The sequence below is a fragment of the Erpetoichthys calabaricus genome, chromosome 2, assembly GCF_900747795.2.
Source record: "Erpetoichthys calabaricus chromosome 2, fErpCal1.3, whole genome shotgun sequence".
Lineage (NCBI taxonomy): Eukaryota > Metazoa > Chordata > Cladistia > Polypteriformes > Polypteridae > Erpetoichthys > Erpetoichthys calabaricus.
Genome location: NC_041395.2, coordinates 350,187,276 through 350,203,168, shown reverse-complemented (window position 1 = coordinate 350,203,168; position 15,893 = coordinate 350,187,276). Strand labels below are relative to the sequence as shown.

At 38.3% G+C, this 15,893-nt stretch overlaps 1 protein-coding gene across 1 annotated transcript in view; it reads left to right on the top strand.

Annotated features, from left to right (window-relative positions):
• The first annotated feature begins 3,087 nt into the window (after positions 1–3,087).
• The window catches only part of LOC114645658 (uncharacterized), a 154,232-nt gene continuing 141,426 nt past the window's right edge, over positions 3,088–15,893 (top strand). Inside the window, exons 1-5 of the mRNA XM_051922626.1 lie at positions 3,088–3,201; positions 4,026–4,145; positions 4,882–5,028; positions 11,390–11,497; positions 14,867–14,980. Coding sequence (XP_051778586.1) covers positions 3,090–3,201; positions 4,026–4,145; positions 4,882–5,028; positions 11,390–11,497; positions 14,867–14,980 — 601 coding nt within the window. The 5' untranslated portion in view covers positions 3,088–3,089. The remainder of the gene's footprint in view (positions 3,202–4,025; positions 4,146–4,881; positions 5,029–11,389; positions 11,498–14,866; positions 14,981–15,893) is intronic.

Below are 15,893 nucleotides of genomic sequence, written 5' to 3'. Positions count from 1 at the left end.
CTTTGTTGGCACTTCCATGTCAGGAAATAAATAATAATAAAAATACTAATAATAGGTTACATTTATTAAGTGCTTTTCACAAACCCAAGGTCACTTTACATACAAAGTAAAAAAAAAAAAAATTACACACATGACAAAAGTGTGTAGAAGAGGAAAGTTTTCAGTTGCGATTTAAAAGTACATAAACAGGAGCAATCTCGGAGAGACTGAGGAAGACAGTTCCAGAGTTGAGGGGCTATAGCACTGAAGGACCTGCCTCCCAAGGTGGAGTGTCTGGTGCGTGGGACAGTAAGGAGATGACTGCTCGAGGACCTGAGAGAGTGACAAGGAGTGTAAGGAGCTGAGTGAGGTAGAGGGGGGCTAGGTTATGTAGGTCTTTGAAGTTGAGAAGCAGAATCTTGAATTTAACTCTTGATGGAACCGGTAACCAATGAAGCTGGTAGAGAACAGGGGAGATGTGAGCAAAACACTTTGTGTGGGTGAGGACTCTAGCTGCAGAGTTCTGAATATACTGTAGATTCTGTATAGATTTTGCAGGGAGGCCAATGAAGAAGGAATTACAGTAATCAATACGAGACAATGTAATCATTATGAAGCAATGAACCAGAGTTTGAGCATCAGACAAGGACAGAAATGGACAGCGGCGGGCAATGTTACGGAGATGATAGAATAAATTTTTGGAAAGAGACCTAATGTGTAACTCAAAGTTAAGTGATGAATCAAACAAAACACCAAGATATCTGACAACAGGAGCAGGTTTGACAAGTGGACCATCAACAGAAATAGAGAAACTGAATGCCTTAGAAAGTTGGGATTTTGGACCTACCAGTAACACTTCAGTTTTATTGGCATTAAGTTTGAGAAAGTTTCTTTCCGTCCATAGCTTAAGATCAGTGATGCATTCCGTGAATCTGTAGGGGAGTCTGTATTAAGATATAACTGTATATCGTCTGCATAACAGTGGAAGTTAAGGCCATGTTTGCGAATAATCTGACCCAAAGGAAGGATATAAAGTAGAAAAAGTAATGGCCCAAGGACTGAACCCTGAGGGACACCATGAGACACAGGTGAGGTGGAGGATATATATTGGCCGAGTGTGACAAACTGTTGCCTATTAGAGAGATATGATGTGAGCCATTGAAGGGCTAAGCCAGAGATGCCTACAGCAGAGAGACGTGACAGGAGGATTTAATGGTTAACAGTGTCAAATGCTGCACTTAAGTCAAGAAGGAGGAGAACATTAAGGGAACCGCAATCTGCAGACCGAAGAAGATCATTGACTACACAGAGAAGAGCTGTCTCAGTGCTGTGCTGTGTACGAAAGCCAGACTGAAAAAGCTCATATAGTGTATTATCTACAAGAAAAGTATGGAGTTTTGTAGCAACCACGCGTTCCATCACCTTAGCCAAAAAATGGAGATTAGGGATAGGCCTGTAACTGGAGAGAAAGGAAGGATCCAGGTCAGGTTTTTTAAGGATTGGGGTAACTGCAGCAGTTTTGAGGGCAGTAGGGACAGAACCTGAAATGAAACCTGTACTTATCGATGAGGCAACAGAAATACTAATTATGGATGAGCATGTCTTAAGCAGAGAAGTGGGGGCAAGATCAAGCAGACAGGAGGAGGAATTAGACTTTTTAATAAGTTCAGAGATGGCAAGAGAGTCAACAGGCGAGAAACAAATGAATCTTGATGATGGAGATGGCAGCTCAAAATGAGTGAGTGACTGTGATATGGAAGGAAAACTGTGATAGATTTGATCAATTTTAGTATTAAAGAAATGTAAGAAGGCCTGACACTGTTCAGCTGTATTGGGACCTGCTAGAGGAGGGGGTTGGAGGAGTTTTTTAACAGTTCTAAAAAGAGTTCTAGGCCCGGACTTATCATCATTTATAACCGAGGAATAATAGTTGGAGCGAGCTGTGTTAAGGGCATCCCTATATTTAAGTATGTGCTCAGTGTAAAGCTGTGAATGAACTATGAGGCCCGTTTTCTTATAAAGCTGTTCAAGACGCCGGTTAGTGGCTTTCATAGCTCTGAGCTCACCGTTGTACCAGGGACAAGAGCGGGAGGCTGGAACATGCCTAGTCCTTAAGGGAGCAAAGTTATCTAACAGTTGGGAAACACAGCTGTTATTAAGGGAAACCATGTTTTCAGGAGATGGAAGACTATGCAATTCAGAAAGAGACAAAGACAGAAGGAAAGCAGCAAACAAATCAGAATTAACAGACCTAATGTTGCAATATGATAGACTTTTTCTTGACAGATGTAGTGGTAATAATGCTAAAGTTAATCTTATGATCAGAAATACCAGAGAGTGAACCTGAGACAGAGACATTATTTCAAGCAGTAAGAGGGTCTTCCATGACACTCTAAGGGAGTGAGGCATGTTTACTCAGCAGGCAGATGTGACTCTAACTTAATATGTGGAAGTGTTTAGGGTGTCAAGGGTGGCTGTGATGACTAACTAAAGTCCCATTTTCCTTTTCTTCTCTTTTCTTCCAGTTAACAAGTCTGCTAATGGCCTGGTGTGCTGTGCTGGTGTTCTCCCAAACTGCACACACACAGTCCAGTGCACTGGGACTGAGGACCACTGCTTCACAACCTCACTGAGTGAGTAAAATGACTGTCTCTGCTCCACAGCTGAGGAAACCAAAAATCTTTGGGTGATTGTCACATGCCAGACATGGTGTAGGATGTGCCACCTGACTTCCTGTCACAGTTACTGCCTACCAGTATTATTAGCATGTGACCTTCAATATGAGCCCTTCAGGCCACCACTGACTGGCGCCACAAATCCTGTTAATGTTTATGTCCAATCCTAAGACCTCTAACTTTGCCGTGTGAACCATTTGTATAACATGACCAAATCATTTGTAATTTCATGGTTTTTGTACTTCAAACAGGATAAAGGGTTTGTGTGTGGGAGGGATAACATGGTGAACAAAGGGGACAACGGCATGTTGAGCGATGTTGCCTGTGGTGACATTCATCTGGAGGTTTATGAAAATGTACTTTGAAATGTAACTGAATGTCTGCTAACAATGGACTACTTACTCTTTTTACCAAGATGGATTTTATAATGTCATTATGGGATGTGCATCAAAGAGTGTCTGTGACAACCCCCAGCTGGCCTCACTGTATCTTTCTTCTGGCTCCAATGCGTTTTCTTGTTGTCAAGGAAATTACTGCAATAATCTGAGTAAGTAAATCCGTTCTGTGATATGAAAAAGTACAAAGCTATCAGCCATCTTAATGGGGTTAGGGGATCTGGGGTTCAAGATGAACTTGTGGCTCACAAGACGTTTCATGGAAGGTAGACCTCTAGTTGAAGGTGAATAACACTAGCAGGAATTCTGTGTGATGATTTCTTGGATATCACAAAATAATTTAATTCATCTGTGACTGGATATCATTTCAATTGGTGGCAGTCAGTTATCTGGCATCCAAACCTATGTGGGCGATTTGCCCGTGGCATGATGATGGTGAACACTGTCATGGCATTTTGTGTTTCCATATAAATGTCGAAGGATTTGAAAAAATAGCATGTGCCATTGTTGACATTCAGACACCTGGAAATTATTGAAGCTGTCTAGGGGTAAAAGAAACACGTTGAAACATCTTTTGTAGAAAAGGAAGACCATGGTAACAATGTCATGCAGTGGATACAGGATAACAAAGATTTTAAAATGGAATCAGTGACAGAGCAGCTGCAGCAGACCATGGTCTGCCAAATGCATTTCATCTCATCTCATCTCATGAAGGTTCGGAATATAGAATTGCACACAATCAGGTTATATTCAACTAAAAGATGTCAGGAGCAAACATACCAGTTTAATGGCTAAATTGTCACATGTGATGTCCCTGCTGGTCCGTTAGTCATCTCAGTCCCGTCAGTAATTTGCTTATCAAGGTTCTAGAATGTCTCTAAGTGTTATTAGGTTGACGGTCGATGCTGTAGCACATTGTTCAGGCCTGTCATACTGTAACTGCCAAGCAGTGTTTGAATTTTTCTTTTTTTTTTAGACACATCGATGCAGTGTCCCAATTGTACTCTTCAGACCTTGCAGTCATGTCCATCAGGTTCACCATCTTGCAACTCTTCATTCTTGACATGTGCAGCGAATGTGTATCACTCAGAATCCCGTAAGTAAGCTTTGTTCCTCAATCACATGAGAAAAGGAAAAATCTTGTGAAAGATTCTACAAATTATAAAGGAAAAACAACGATTGTTGAACTTGTGCATAATTTGTCTAAATTAAATTTTATCTTTCTTTTTTGAATGTATATATACATATGATTATCATGTAAAATTGAGGTTGCTCTAAATGGGGACTGGGGAAGATGTCTCACTGCAAGTTACATCCATCAAATTACTGACAAAAGTAACCACTGGTTTAATGGTGACAAATAACCTGGAATTAGCAGTCAGAATTATCTGGCAGTAAAGAGGAAGCAACTGTGGCTGGGTCACCAGTCCATCACAAGGCCCATTCACATGCAAATCCATATGTGGTGCCAAATTAGATAGACAGATAGATACGTTATTAATCCCAAGGGGAAATTCACATTAGAATGGCTAATTAACTTGATGATGCAGAAAATGAAGACAGGGAGAGCCTGCTAACTCCAAACAAGCAGTGACTGGTAGTAGGATTCAGACCTTGGGCACTGGAAACGTGAGGCAGCAGTGTGTGGTGCTAACCAGTATGATACTTTGTGCTCTGAAAAATTGTCATCAGTCATTCTGCAGAAAGAATTGGCTTTACTTGGGATCTTGCTGTAAATTAGTTGATGAGGCAAATGCAGATGTTACATAAGGAGCAATAGTTTGTTTCTTAATATTTTTAACAAAAAGAAATTCTTTGTTTTTTGTTTTCAGAAATTTCTTCTTTTCACTATTTTTACACAACCTGCACAAGTTCTGCCACATGCAACAACACCAGCTCGTATTTTAATGGATACTACAAAGTGTTTCAGATTTCAGCGTGCTGCAGCCCAGGCACCTGTGACTTGCAGAGACTCACTGGTGAGTTGATGTTTAATATTTTTTAGGTTTCTGCCATTTTCTTTATCATACACAAGGTCTTCTTTTATGAATAAGGCCTCTAGATCTCAGACATAATGTATTATAAATGTTGTTATCACTTTTGGTAGTGGGAGTAATTCACTTTTCTGTATCTTAGCTACTTTGAATTTGTTGGACTCCACAGCCTTGTGGCTAATGCATTGGATGCTGAACTATAAGAATAACAGTTCAGCTGTCCCCTCTGTACTTACTTTATCTAGGCTCAGTTATACAATTACTACAGAACCCTGAAAATGTACAGTGAGATGTTTGATGGATCTGATGTCGTTCTTCACCTTCAATCAGCTTTAATGTAAACCTCTGACATAATAGAGCAGGAAATGCAAGAAATGTCAGTCACAGCCCAGCACGTGAAGAAAAAAGACGTGAAAATGACTGCAAAATCCTCCAGATTTAGCGGAAAAAGAACCTGTGATCATTTAAATTCCTATTGAAAGCAATTTTATTTAAAATTACACTAAAGGATGTGAGGCAGTGATTTTAAAGCCAAATGGTTGACAGAGAATAAGCATCCTGGACTGCCAACGTTATCGTTGTTTGAGGAACAACTGAAATCCATCGATACCAAAATCAACTAAAATATAATAGTTATTATTGCAGAAACGGATTCTAAAAAAGTACATTCTTTAATTGTTTGATTGCCAAAATGTATATATGGATAACTAACTGAGTGAATATTTACAGCAAGCAAGCTTCACACAGGTTTACATCTCCAGCATTGTTCTGCTTTTTAAGTACGGTACTCTGAATTTGATGGTGGAGAGTGAACTGCCAGAGATGAAGAGATGGTAGGGCATAAGGACAAAGAAAAAGGACCTGGAGATAAAATGTAAACCAATGAATACCAGTGAGGGCCAAAATTGGAAAGACAAACACATATGTAACTAAATCCAATATGTAAACTAAACTTGAACATTTTGAAACACCTGGTCAAGAATTTGAGAAGAATCTTTAACCAGATAGTTCTAAAGAAAAGCACTCACTGAGGGGAGCCGATTTTTAGGCAGAAACATGGAAAAGATCTGATACATGCCTTTGGCTTAAATAGTGTGACATGGATGACATCATGCTACACAGCTTCCTGGATATGTGACCAAGACAAAAGATGCAGAGGAGTTACAAAATGGTGGTTTCCTTAAAGAAAACAAGACGGCATCTCGACCGAACACAAATATAATGAAAAAAGTCACTACAGGTCTTAAAATGTAATGTGAGAACAAAATAAAAATGAAACTAGAGATAACAAGCTTCCAAACCTGCTTAAAGAACATTAGATCTCCAAAAAAAATTTATTTCCGCATCAGATTAACAAAATCACAACAACAAACACAGAAAAATGCAAGTCAGTTTGTCTTCACCTCCTCATATACACCAGTATGCGCAGAACAGGTCCCGAACATCCTACTGTTTACTAAAAGGTAAACATAAAGTTATTTTGGGGAAATTAGTCATTAGAACTGACACGTTTGTTGGAGTGTATGGCCTGTTCTTGGCAACACTACTGTAACGTTCAAAGTGCCTCCTTGGCACAGTCCAGAGGAGTAGGAATGAATTAATATGAGTATGAGAAGCAGCACAATAGCAGGAGGACCAGAGGGTAAGAGGAACCAAGAAGACTTAACTGAGACTATTTATTGTATTTCTGAAATCACTCAAAAAACTCTTGTGTGAAGACTTTAGTCGTGGGTGCTGTTGTCATGAATAACATGGCCACAGCATTGAAAGATGAGTTTTAGACAGTAGTGGATGAATTCAACTTCCTAAACAGTAACTATAAAAATGAAACAGATTAGTTCAGATATATGCAAAAATAAGCAAAGCCAAGAATCATAACAACTCCAAAATAAGGCCAAGATTCAAAGTTTCAATGAGAAATTGGCACATAGAATTAAATGGAAGAAGACAAGTGAATGGAATAGTGAAATTCTTTGCTACTTCCACTGCCTATCATTAGACTGAAATAACTGGATGAACTCCAGAAATCGACTGCTGGGTGAAAACAAAAAGGAATTAATTGAGCTGTTCAGTTTAGAATATTCTGCAAACCATCTCATTGGGCTTTTGAATATTACTGGTTTTAGATTTCTTGGAGGTTCTGACATACTCAGTTTTCATTTGTTTTATACAATACAATACAATACAATACAATACAATACAATACAATACAATACAATACAATACAATTTATTTTTGTATAGCCCAAAATCACACAAGAAGTGCCGCAATGGGCTTTAACAGGCCCTGCCTCTTGACAGCCCCCCAGCCTCGACTCTCTAAGAAGACAAGAAAAACTCCCAAAAAAAACCTAGTAGGGAAAAATGGAAGAAATCTTCGGAAAGGCAGTTTAAAGAGAGACCCCTTTCCAGGTAGGTTGGGCGTGCAGTGGGTGTCAAAAAGAAAAAGAGGGCCAATACAATGCAATACACAGAACAAATCCTCAATACAGTATAAAAATAAAAATTTACAAGTACAGACCAGAATTTAACAGTAGATGAAGATCCCATAATATGATTTGGATTTGTTTATAGAGTCCTGGAAACCTCAGTCACCAAGCTGCCTCCCTCATTTGGCCATTCCACAGCTGAACAGCGCTGGGCCAGCCAGTCCCATGACAGGACCCCTCTACCCCACGATTCCTGCGAACATCTATCAGGGATGACTTTACCTTAGGCAGGCAAGACAACTTGGCAGGTGGGCCGTGGCACCAAGTGCCATAACTGAGTACCAAGAAGAGAAACAGAATAGGTGAGGGTTAGTAACAAATTCTAACTATCATGTTACTTATGTTTTAGTGCCAATGACTAACAACAGAGATGCAGTCTGTATAGTTAATCAGCAGCTTTAGTCAGGGTGTGCTAAACTGAAGAGATGAGTCTTCAGCCGGGATTTAAAAGCTGAGACCGAAGGGGCATCTCTTATAGTAGCAGGCAGACCATTCCACAGTTTAGGGGCCCTGTAACTAAAAGCTCGACCTCCCACTGTTATTTTATTAATTCTTGGAATCATAAGCACACCGGCATCTTGAGATCTTAATGTGCGCTCTGGTTTGTAAGTCATGATAAGTTCAGACAAGTAAGCCGGACCTTGGCCATTTAATGCTTTATATGTTAAAAGGAGGACTTTGAAAGAGTTATGTGTTTATATTTTCTTGTTCTTGTAATAATTCTTGCAGCAGCATTTTAGATTAACTGGAGGCTGAATAAAGAACAATTTGAACATCCAGTGAACACCGTATTATTTTCTCAGAATCCTGTTTATTTAGAAACCATCTTAATTTCCCGACATTTTTAAGATGGAAGAAACCTGATTTGGACAACTTTGTAATATGCGCTTTAAATGACATGCTAGAGTCAAAGATAACTCCTAGATTGCGGGCTGATTCAGTAAAATTAATGGTGATTCCAACTGAGTTAAATGATGACAAAATATTGTTGTGATCAGCGTCATTCCCTCTGACAATTAACATCTCTGTTTTATCTGTGTTTAAAGACGAGTAGTTCTCATCCATCCACTCCTTTAATTCACTAACACAACTAATTAAAGACAACTTCGGAGAAACTTCATTTGATCTAAATGAAAGGTATAACTGGGTGACATCTGCATACGAGTGAAAATTAACATTATGTTTCCTAATGAGATTCCTAGTGGAAGCCTGTAAAGTGAAAACAGTAAAGGTCCCAGTACTGAGCCCTGCGGGACACCATATTGAACTTCTGTGTATAATGATGGAGTCCTGTCAGCACATTTCTGTACGTACTGGAATCGATTTGATAAATAAGAGCTAAACCAAGCGAGCACAGTGCCTGTAAGCCCAACATCATTTTCTAGCCTGTGCATAGAATAGAATGGTCAGTGGTGTCAAACACTGTGCTTACGTCTAACAACATAATTACAGTGGAGTTTCCGTCATCAGAGGATATAAGAATGTCGTTTACAACCCGTGTTAGTGCCGTTTCTGTACTATGACCAGTGCAGAAACCAGACTGGAATTTCACAAATAAATTGTAATTCGTAAGATGTGACTGAAGCTGATTGGTGACTACTTTTTCTAGTATTTTAGAGAGAAAGGGTAAATTTGAAATAGGCCTATAATTATTTAGTATGTGTGGGTCTAGGTCTGACTTTTTAAGTAATGGTTTAATGACTGACACTTTTAGTGTATCAGGTACGGTGCCATGCAATAATGAACTATTGATAATGTTTAGGATAGGCGCTGCAAGAACATCCATTGCACTTTTTACTAGTTTTGTTGGCACTGGATCTAGGGAACAAGTAGTGGGTTTCATTTTAGAAATTAAAGTTAAGACTTCTTGCTCTGTTACAGGATTAAATTTACTAAAGTGCTGAATGCAATGTGAGGCAGGGTCTGCTAAGCTAATATGCGGTTTGTACTGTCATGCTGAGATCTGGGATCTTATATTTTTAATTTTCTCATTGAAAAAGTTCATAAAGTCTGTACTGCTAATATCTGTTGGTATTTTGCACTGTAGATCTGAATTCCCATTTGTTAATTTAGCCACTGCTCTAAACAGTACCCGAGAATTTTCATTATTGCTATCTATTATTGTAGAATAGTATTCTGAGCGAGCTTTAAAGAGAGCTTTTTTATATTTTTTAACACTCTCTGTACATGCAATTTGAAAGACTTGTAGCTTTGTTGTTCTCCATCTGCGCTCCAGTTTTCAACACTCTAATTTAAGAGTTTTTTCATTAAACCAGGGAGAGTTTCTATGTGCTTTGATCACTTTTGTTTTAAGGGGAGCCACTGTGTCCAGAGCATTTCTCAAGGTCATATTATAATGTGATGTTAGCTGATCTAAATTGTTTTACATGTTTACATTTGATGTTATCTGATCTAAATGGTTTTCCACAATTACACTTGACTTACTTAAAGTATCTATAAATTTTGAAGCAGAATTACAATCTCGATGTCTTTGTTTTAATCTGCAAGGGCAGGGCTAAATCAAATGTAATTAAGTAGTGATCGGAAATAACTTCATTTAATGGAGTAATATTTAAATTTTGAATTCCAACTTTGTAAGTTATAATTAAATCTAATGTGTGGTTATGATTATGAGTTGGACCTCTGACATTCTGACAAAATCCTACTGAATTTAACAAATAAATAAAACATTTGCTAAAAGTGTCAGTTTCCACATCAATGTGTACATTAAAATCCCCCATCAGTACTACGTGATCATAATTTATAGCCAAATCAGATAGAAGGTTGCTAAATTCAGTCATGAACAATCAATATGGCCCTGGTGGTCTATAGACTAGCACTATAATTGTGTTGGAATCTGTTTTAATATTTAAAATGAATGCCTCAAAGGATGTAAAGTCGCTTAAATTTTTAGACGTGATTTGCATTTTGTTACAATGAATTATTCCAAGGCCTCCTCCTCGACCTGAATCTCTAGACTTATGAAGGAACGAGTATACATCTGGTGATGCCAGGTTTCAGTGAGAAGACACAGATCAGATTTTGTACTTAATATAATATCATTTACTAAAACAGCTTTACTGCCAAGAGAGTGAATGTTCAATAAACAGCATTTAAAACTGCATGCGTCTTTCTGAACTGCTGATATATTTTTTGTTTTAATTTGAAGTACATTTCTATTCCAGATGCCCCTGGTGGAGGGTCTGGTTTTATCCACCTTATTTTTTGGTTATCAAGTAAATTAAGGTTTGCATCAAGTCTAAATTTACTGGATGCCCCACAACAGGGATTATGGGTAACAGCTTCAGGATAGTAGCAGGTGGGATTAACAACAGCCTGTGATTTAAGATCACATGACTGCGGCCTGGATGGTGCTCTAATCAGTCAGCCAGGCAGTTTTGCTGCCATATTTTGGGATAATACATAAGATCCTCTCCAGTTAGGATGAAGACCATCTCTTTTGAAAACTCCATGCCTTTCCCAAAAATCATCCAATTGTTCACAAAGGCTATGCTTTTATTTGCACACCAGGTTTGTAATCTGAGAATCTGTTCTGGGTCCAAATTGGTGACCTGGGTGCCGAGGGACTAAATTTTAGCTTCTTTGACCCCTGTCTTACTGTTACCCACTCGCCCTGTGGCTGAATTGGTGCTGCTGACTTCGGCCGCGCACTGACTACAGTGGGGCCTGGAGAGACTGAAGCCGAATCAGAAGTAGCCAAATTGTCTAAACAAACCAAGTCGATACAATTTTCAGTTTGCCTAATTGCTATCAGGTTCCTAACGCGGTCCTCCAATTGGGGTATTTTTCCAACCAACTCTAAATTAACTAAAATTAACTAACTATTGTTTTATGCAGATAACACCTTTAATACTCCAAATGGCCTGATGTGCTGCATGGGACCAAACATTACTTGTGACGTGACCACTGAGTGTGTTGGTACTGAGGACACCTGCTTCATACAAGGTAAGCAATATGTTAATGGCGGCCTATGTGCACACACCAGTTTATAAGATATACTGCATACAGCATTTCTTCGAGGACTAGCCACGATTAACAAAAAACAATTTTTTCTCTGGTGAGGCAATGTGATGGAAGCAAGAACTACTGAAGTGCAGACATATATTTAAATGAACACAAAACAATAACCGCAAATACAACAGCTAAGCACCATACAAATAAAGGAGATGGAAATAAAAAAGACTGACAAATGCACTCATATATGTGACATGGCTATGAGTAAGCTGAGCCACATTATTATTTGCTTGGTGTTCTTTTAACGTCAGTTGGAAATACCATAAGATGTTCACTTTTGCATGCCATTCATGGAGAAGTCTTTATATCTCAGTGTTATTTAACATTGTTTACTTTTGTGTGTTCGCATATGATGAATGAAGCACCTATAGTTATAGCCCATGTCTGTCTGGCTGTCTTGCTGTCTGTCTGTTCACATGAAGCATCCCATGAAACTATTTTGTTGAAATGTGATAGATAGATAGATAGATAGATAGATAGATAGATAGATAGATAGATAGATAGATAGATAGATAGATAGATAGATAGATAGATAGATAGATAGATAGATAGATAGATAGATAGATAGATAGATAGATACTTTATTAATCCCAATGGGAAATTCACATTCTTCAGCAGCAGCATACTGATACAATAAATAATATTAAATTAAAGAATGATAATAATACAGGTGAAAAAAACAGACAATAACTATGTATAATGTTAAATATTAACGTTTACCCCCCCTGGTGGAATTAAAGAGTCGCATAGTTTGAGGGAGGAACGATCTCCTCAATCTGTCTGTGGAGCAGGACAGTGACAGCAGTCTGTCGCTGAAGCTGCTCTTCTGTCTGGAGATGACATTATTTAGTGGATGCAGTGGATTCTCCATAATTGATAGGAGCCTGCTGAGCGCCCTTCGCTCTGCCACAGATGTTAAACTGTCTAGCTCCATGCCAACAATAGAGCCTGCCTTCCTCACCAGTTTGTCCAGGCGTGAGGCGCCTTTCCTCTTAATGCTGCCTCCCCAGCACACCACTGCGTAGAAGAGGGCGCACAACTGTTTGATAGAACATCTGCAGCATCTTATTGCAGATGTTGAAGGAAGCCAGCCTTCTAAGGAAGTATAACCGGCTTTGTCCTTTCTTGCACAGCGCATCAGTATTGGCAGTCCAGTCTAATTTATCATCCAGCTGCACCCCCAGATATTTATAGGTCTGCACCATCTGTACACAGTCACCTTTGATGATCACTGGGTCTATGAGGGGTCTGGGCCTCCTAAAATCCACCACCAGCTCCTTGGTTTTGCTGGTGTTCAGGTGTAGGTGGTTTGAGTCGGACCATTTAACAAAGTCATTGATTAGGTCCATTTATTCTTCAAAAAAATTTGTCAAGACAGTTTAATTTTTGTTCAGATATCTCAGAAAAGATTGCGCTGTGTCTAACATTGAAAAGCATTGGTGAATGTACAAACTCCTCAGTCTCAAAATAGAGAAACATTCTGTGTGACTTCAACCACAAATTAGTTTACTCTTTTGATTTTATCTTCAGAGTGGTTGCTTGAACTTGTATATTTTTTGTATTTTCCTCTTTTATTCATCTGCCAGCTTCTCGAATGGCAGACAAGCAGTGCTAGGTTATTTTGCACCCTTTGCCAAGCTTATTAATACGCCAACCGACTGTTTGGTAGCTAACCCGTGAGACTGAGTCCCCTCAACCCCATATGATCTGCACCATACACAAATGCCTAATTCACCTTAATGATGGCTCCGGCCCTGAATAGAAGTCAGTCAGAATGTGGGCAGAGGACATTCGTGCAAATGGCTCGCACAGCAGCGCACATCTCCTGCTGCTTTTGGTAAGTCAACAAATAGGGTACAGAAAAGTTGCTCCTCTTGGAAGAGAAAAGCAATTATGTAACTATAAATATGATTGCATTGATTGAACAATATTATCTGCAGATTATTACTGTCAAGAAACAATGTTATCAATTTGCAGCTAAACATTGTTTGAACTAATTAGTGAAGCTGCCCTAAATGATATAAACATAGGTTAGTAATGGCAGTGGTGTCTGGCGCGCAGCCCCAGATATACACGAACAATCACAGCAAGCCCCTGATCGTCTTGCCCAACATATATTAAATAGACCCTGATGAATGGTAAAACTAATTTAAGATACACATTGAAGGGAGATAAATTTTACATACATGTACAAGTCACGTGAAACTCTGCTCTTCATATTTTATCCTTGTACAACATTATACAACAATCACAGAGAGGGTTAAACTGTAATCCCTGCAAATGCTACAGACGCTCCTGGAAATGGAACTGCAGAAGGTTGGACCAGACTGTTCACTAATAGCGAGGGTGGACTAGGGTTACAGTTTGTCAATTACTTACTGGTGTAACACACAACAGACTGAACATGTGATATGGTCTGTCCAGACCTGGAGAGCGAATTTTATTTTTGAGTAACTTCAGTCAGGAATTAAAATCTTTAAGATTACATGAGACTAAAGTTGGCAACTAATTCACAGTGTATTCTTCAACCTCTTTAATATTACTGTCACTTTTTATATCCCCATTATACAATAAATCAGTTCCTTTCCAAGCTCTTACTTATTTATATAATTGTAATAAATTACTGTGTTTTAACTAATATTAACAGCTAGATGAGGAACCTATTTCATTTGCTTTTCTCTTTTCAAAAGGGTAATATTGGCACTGATTTTATGCTAGTATCGCTCATTCTGTATTAATAAATATTTTTAATTGATAATTAGTGGATACTACTTTATTGGGAATACTTTCAGAAATGTTATGTTTAAGAAAGCTGAACACCAGTCAGTCACAGACCCTCCAGCACTAATACACATCAGTCGATGCCATTGTCACCTCACTTCAACTGCAGTCAGCTGTGTATGAAAGCTATTGAGCTGCCACATGGCTCTTTGTGCTCTGTTTTTAACTCCATTTTAAAGTGCTGTTAAAAAGTGCATATTTATTATTATCTACTAACACGTGGAACTGCATTCTATGATTGCTATTAATGACTCAAAAACTATTTAATAAACAAAAATGTAATAACAGACTCTTGGATGAAGTAAATAAGAAATATGCAGTGCTCCAACTTTCATATCAGTTAACTTAGTCGTCGAATGCACCTGAACCTTAGGCCATGCTGACATCGGATAACTTGTTTAATTTCTTTTTTTTTTCCTTTTTTTCTATTGCAGATGTTTTCTGGAGTCATTAAACCCTTTAAAAATACACTGATAATGTTAAGATTGCATTCTTTTGCTTTTATTATTTATTTTTCAGGATATGGAACTTTTTATTATAAAGGATGTATGACAAAAAATGACTGTTACAACTCCATTTCATATGTTAATGAATTCCAATACTGCTGTCAGGGGAGCCTCTGCAATAATCTTGGTAAGTCAGTTAATCTGTCAGATTGTCATTAAAAATGAAACTGTAAAAGAAGATCAGGAAATAAATAAATAAATTAAGAAGGGTTCCGTGAGAACCTTAACTACAAAGAGGACTATTTCATTTATGTTAGGTAGAATGCCCAGAGGGGACTGGGTGGTCTCGTGGCCTGGAACCCCTACAGATTTTATTTTTTTCTCCAGCCTTCTGGAGTTTATTTTTTTTTGTTTTTTCGGTCCACCCTGGCCATCGGACCTTACTCCTTTTCTATGTTAACTAATGTTGTCTTATTTTAATTTTGTATTTTGTCTGTTATTTTTCTTTTCTTCATTATGTAAAGCACTTTGAGCTAATTTTTGTATGAAAATGTGCTATATAAATAAATGTTGTTGTTGTTGTTGATAGACAGACAAGAGTCAATACCGAAAATTCATAATAATAAAATAACCAAAATCAGAGAGCAAAGGTCTAAATGCAAAGCCAAAAGATCCCATCTGCCTTTATAACCTTTCCCTTAATAAGTAAACCCTATATTTTGGTTAGAATTTATCCATATCTTTGAATGCTTCTTTACAGTTTTTCTCAACAATCTAAAAACATTTTCTGAAACAACACAGCACTTCTTTAAAATGATCAACACAAACTCAAAAGCAAACACTGATCTACACAAACTCCACACTTCTAGACCAGAATCAGACACTTTTTAATAATAAACACGTCAATGTCCAGCTAAATCAAGCTGTTTGTTGGCGTTGAACATCAGGAAATATGAATATCCTTGGAGTTTGTAACATGAAAATTTTGGTAGGGCCACACAGACCTGGAAGAGAGATGTTGTTGGAAGGGGAGGAGCCACCCTGAGAAAGAGGGTGTGTCTGTGTGTCACATGATGAACCCCTTTGCCCTCACAGGTGGC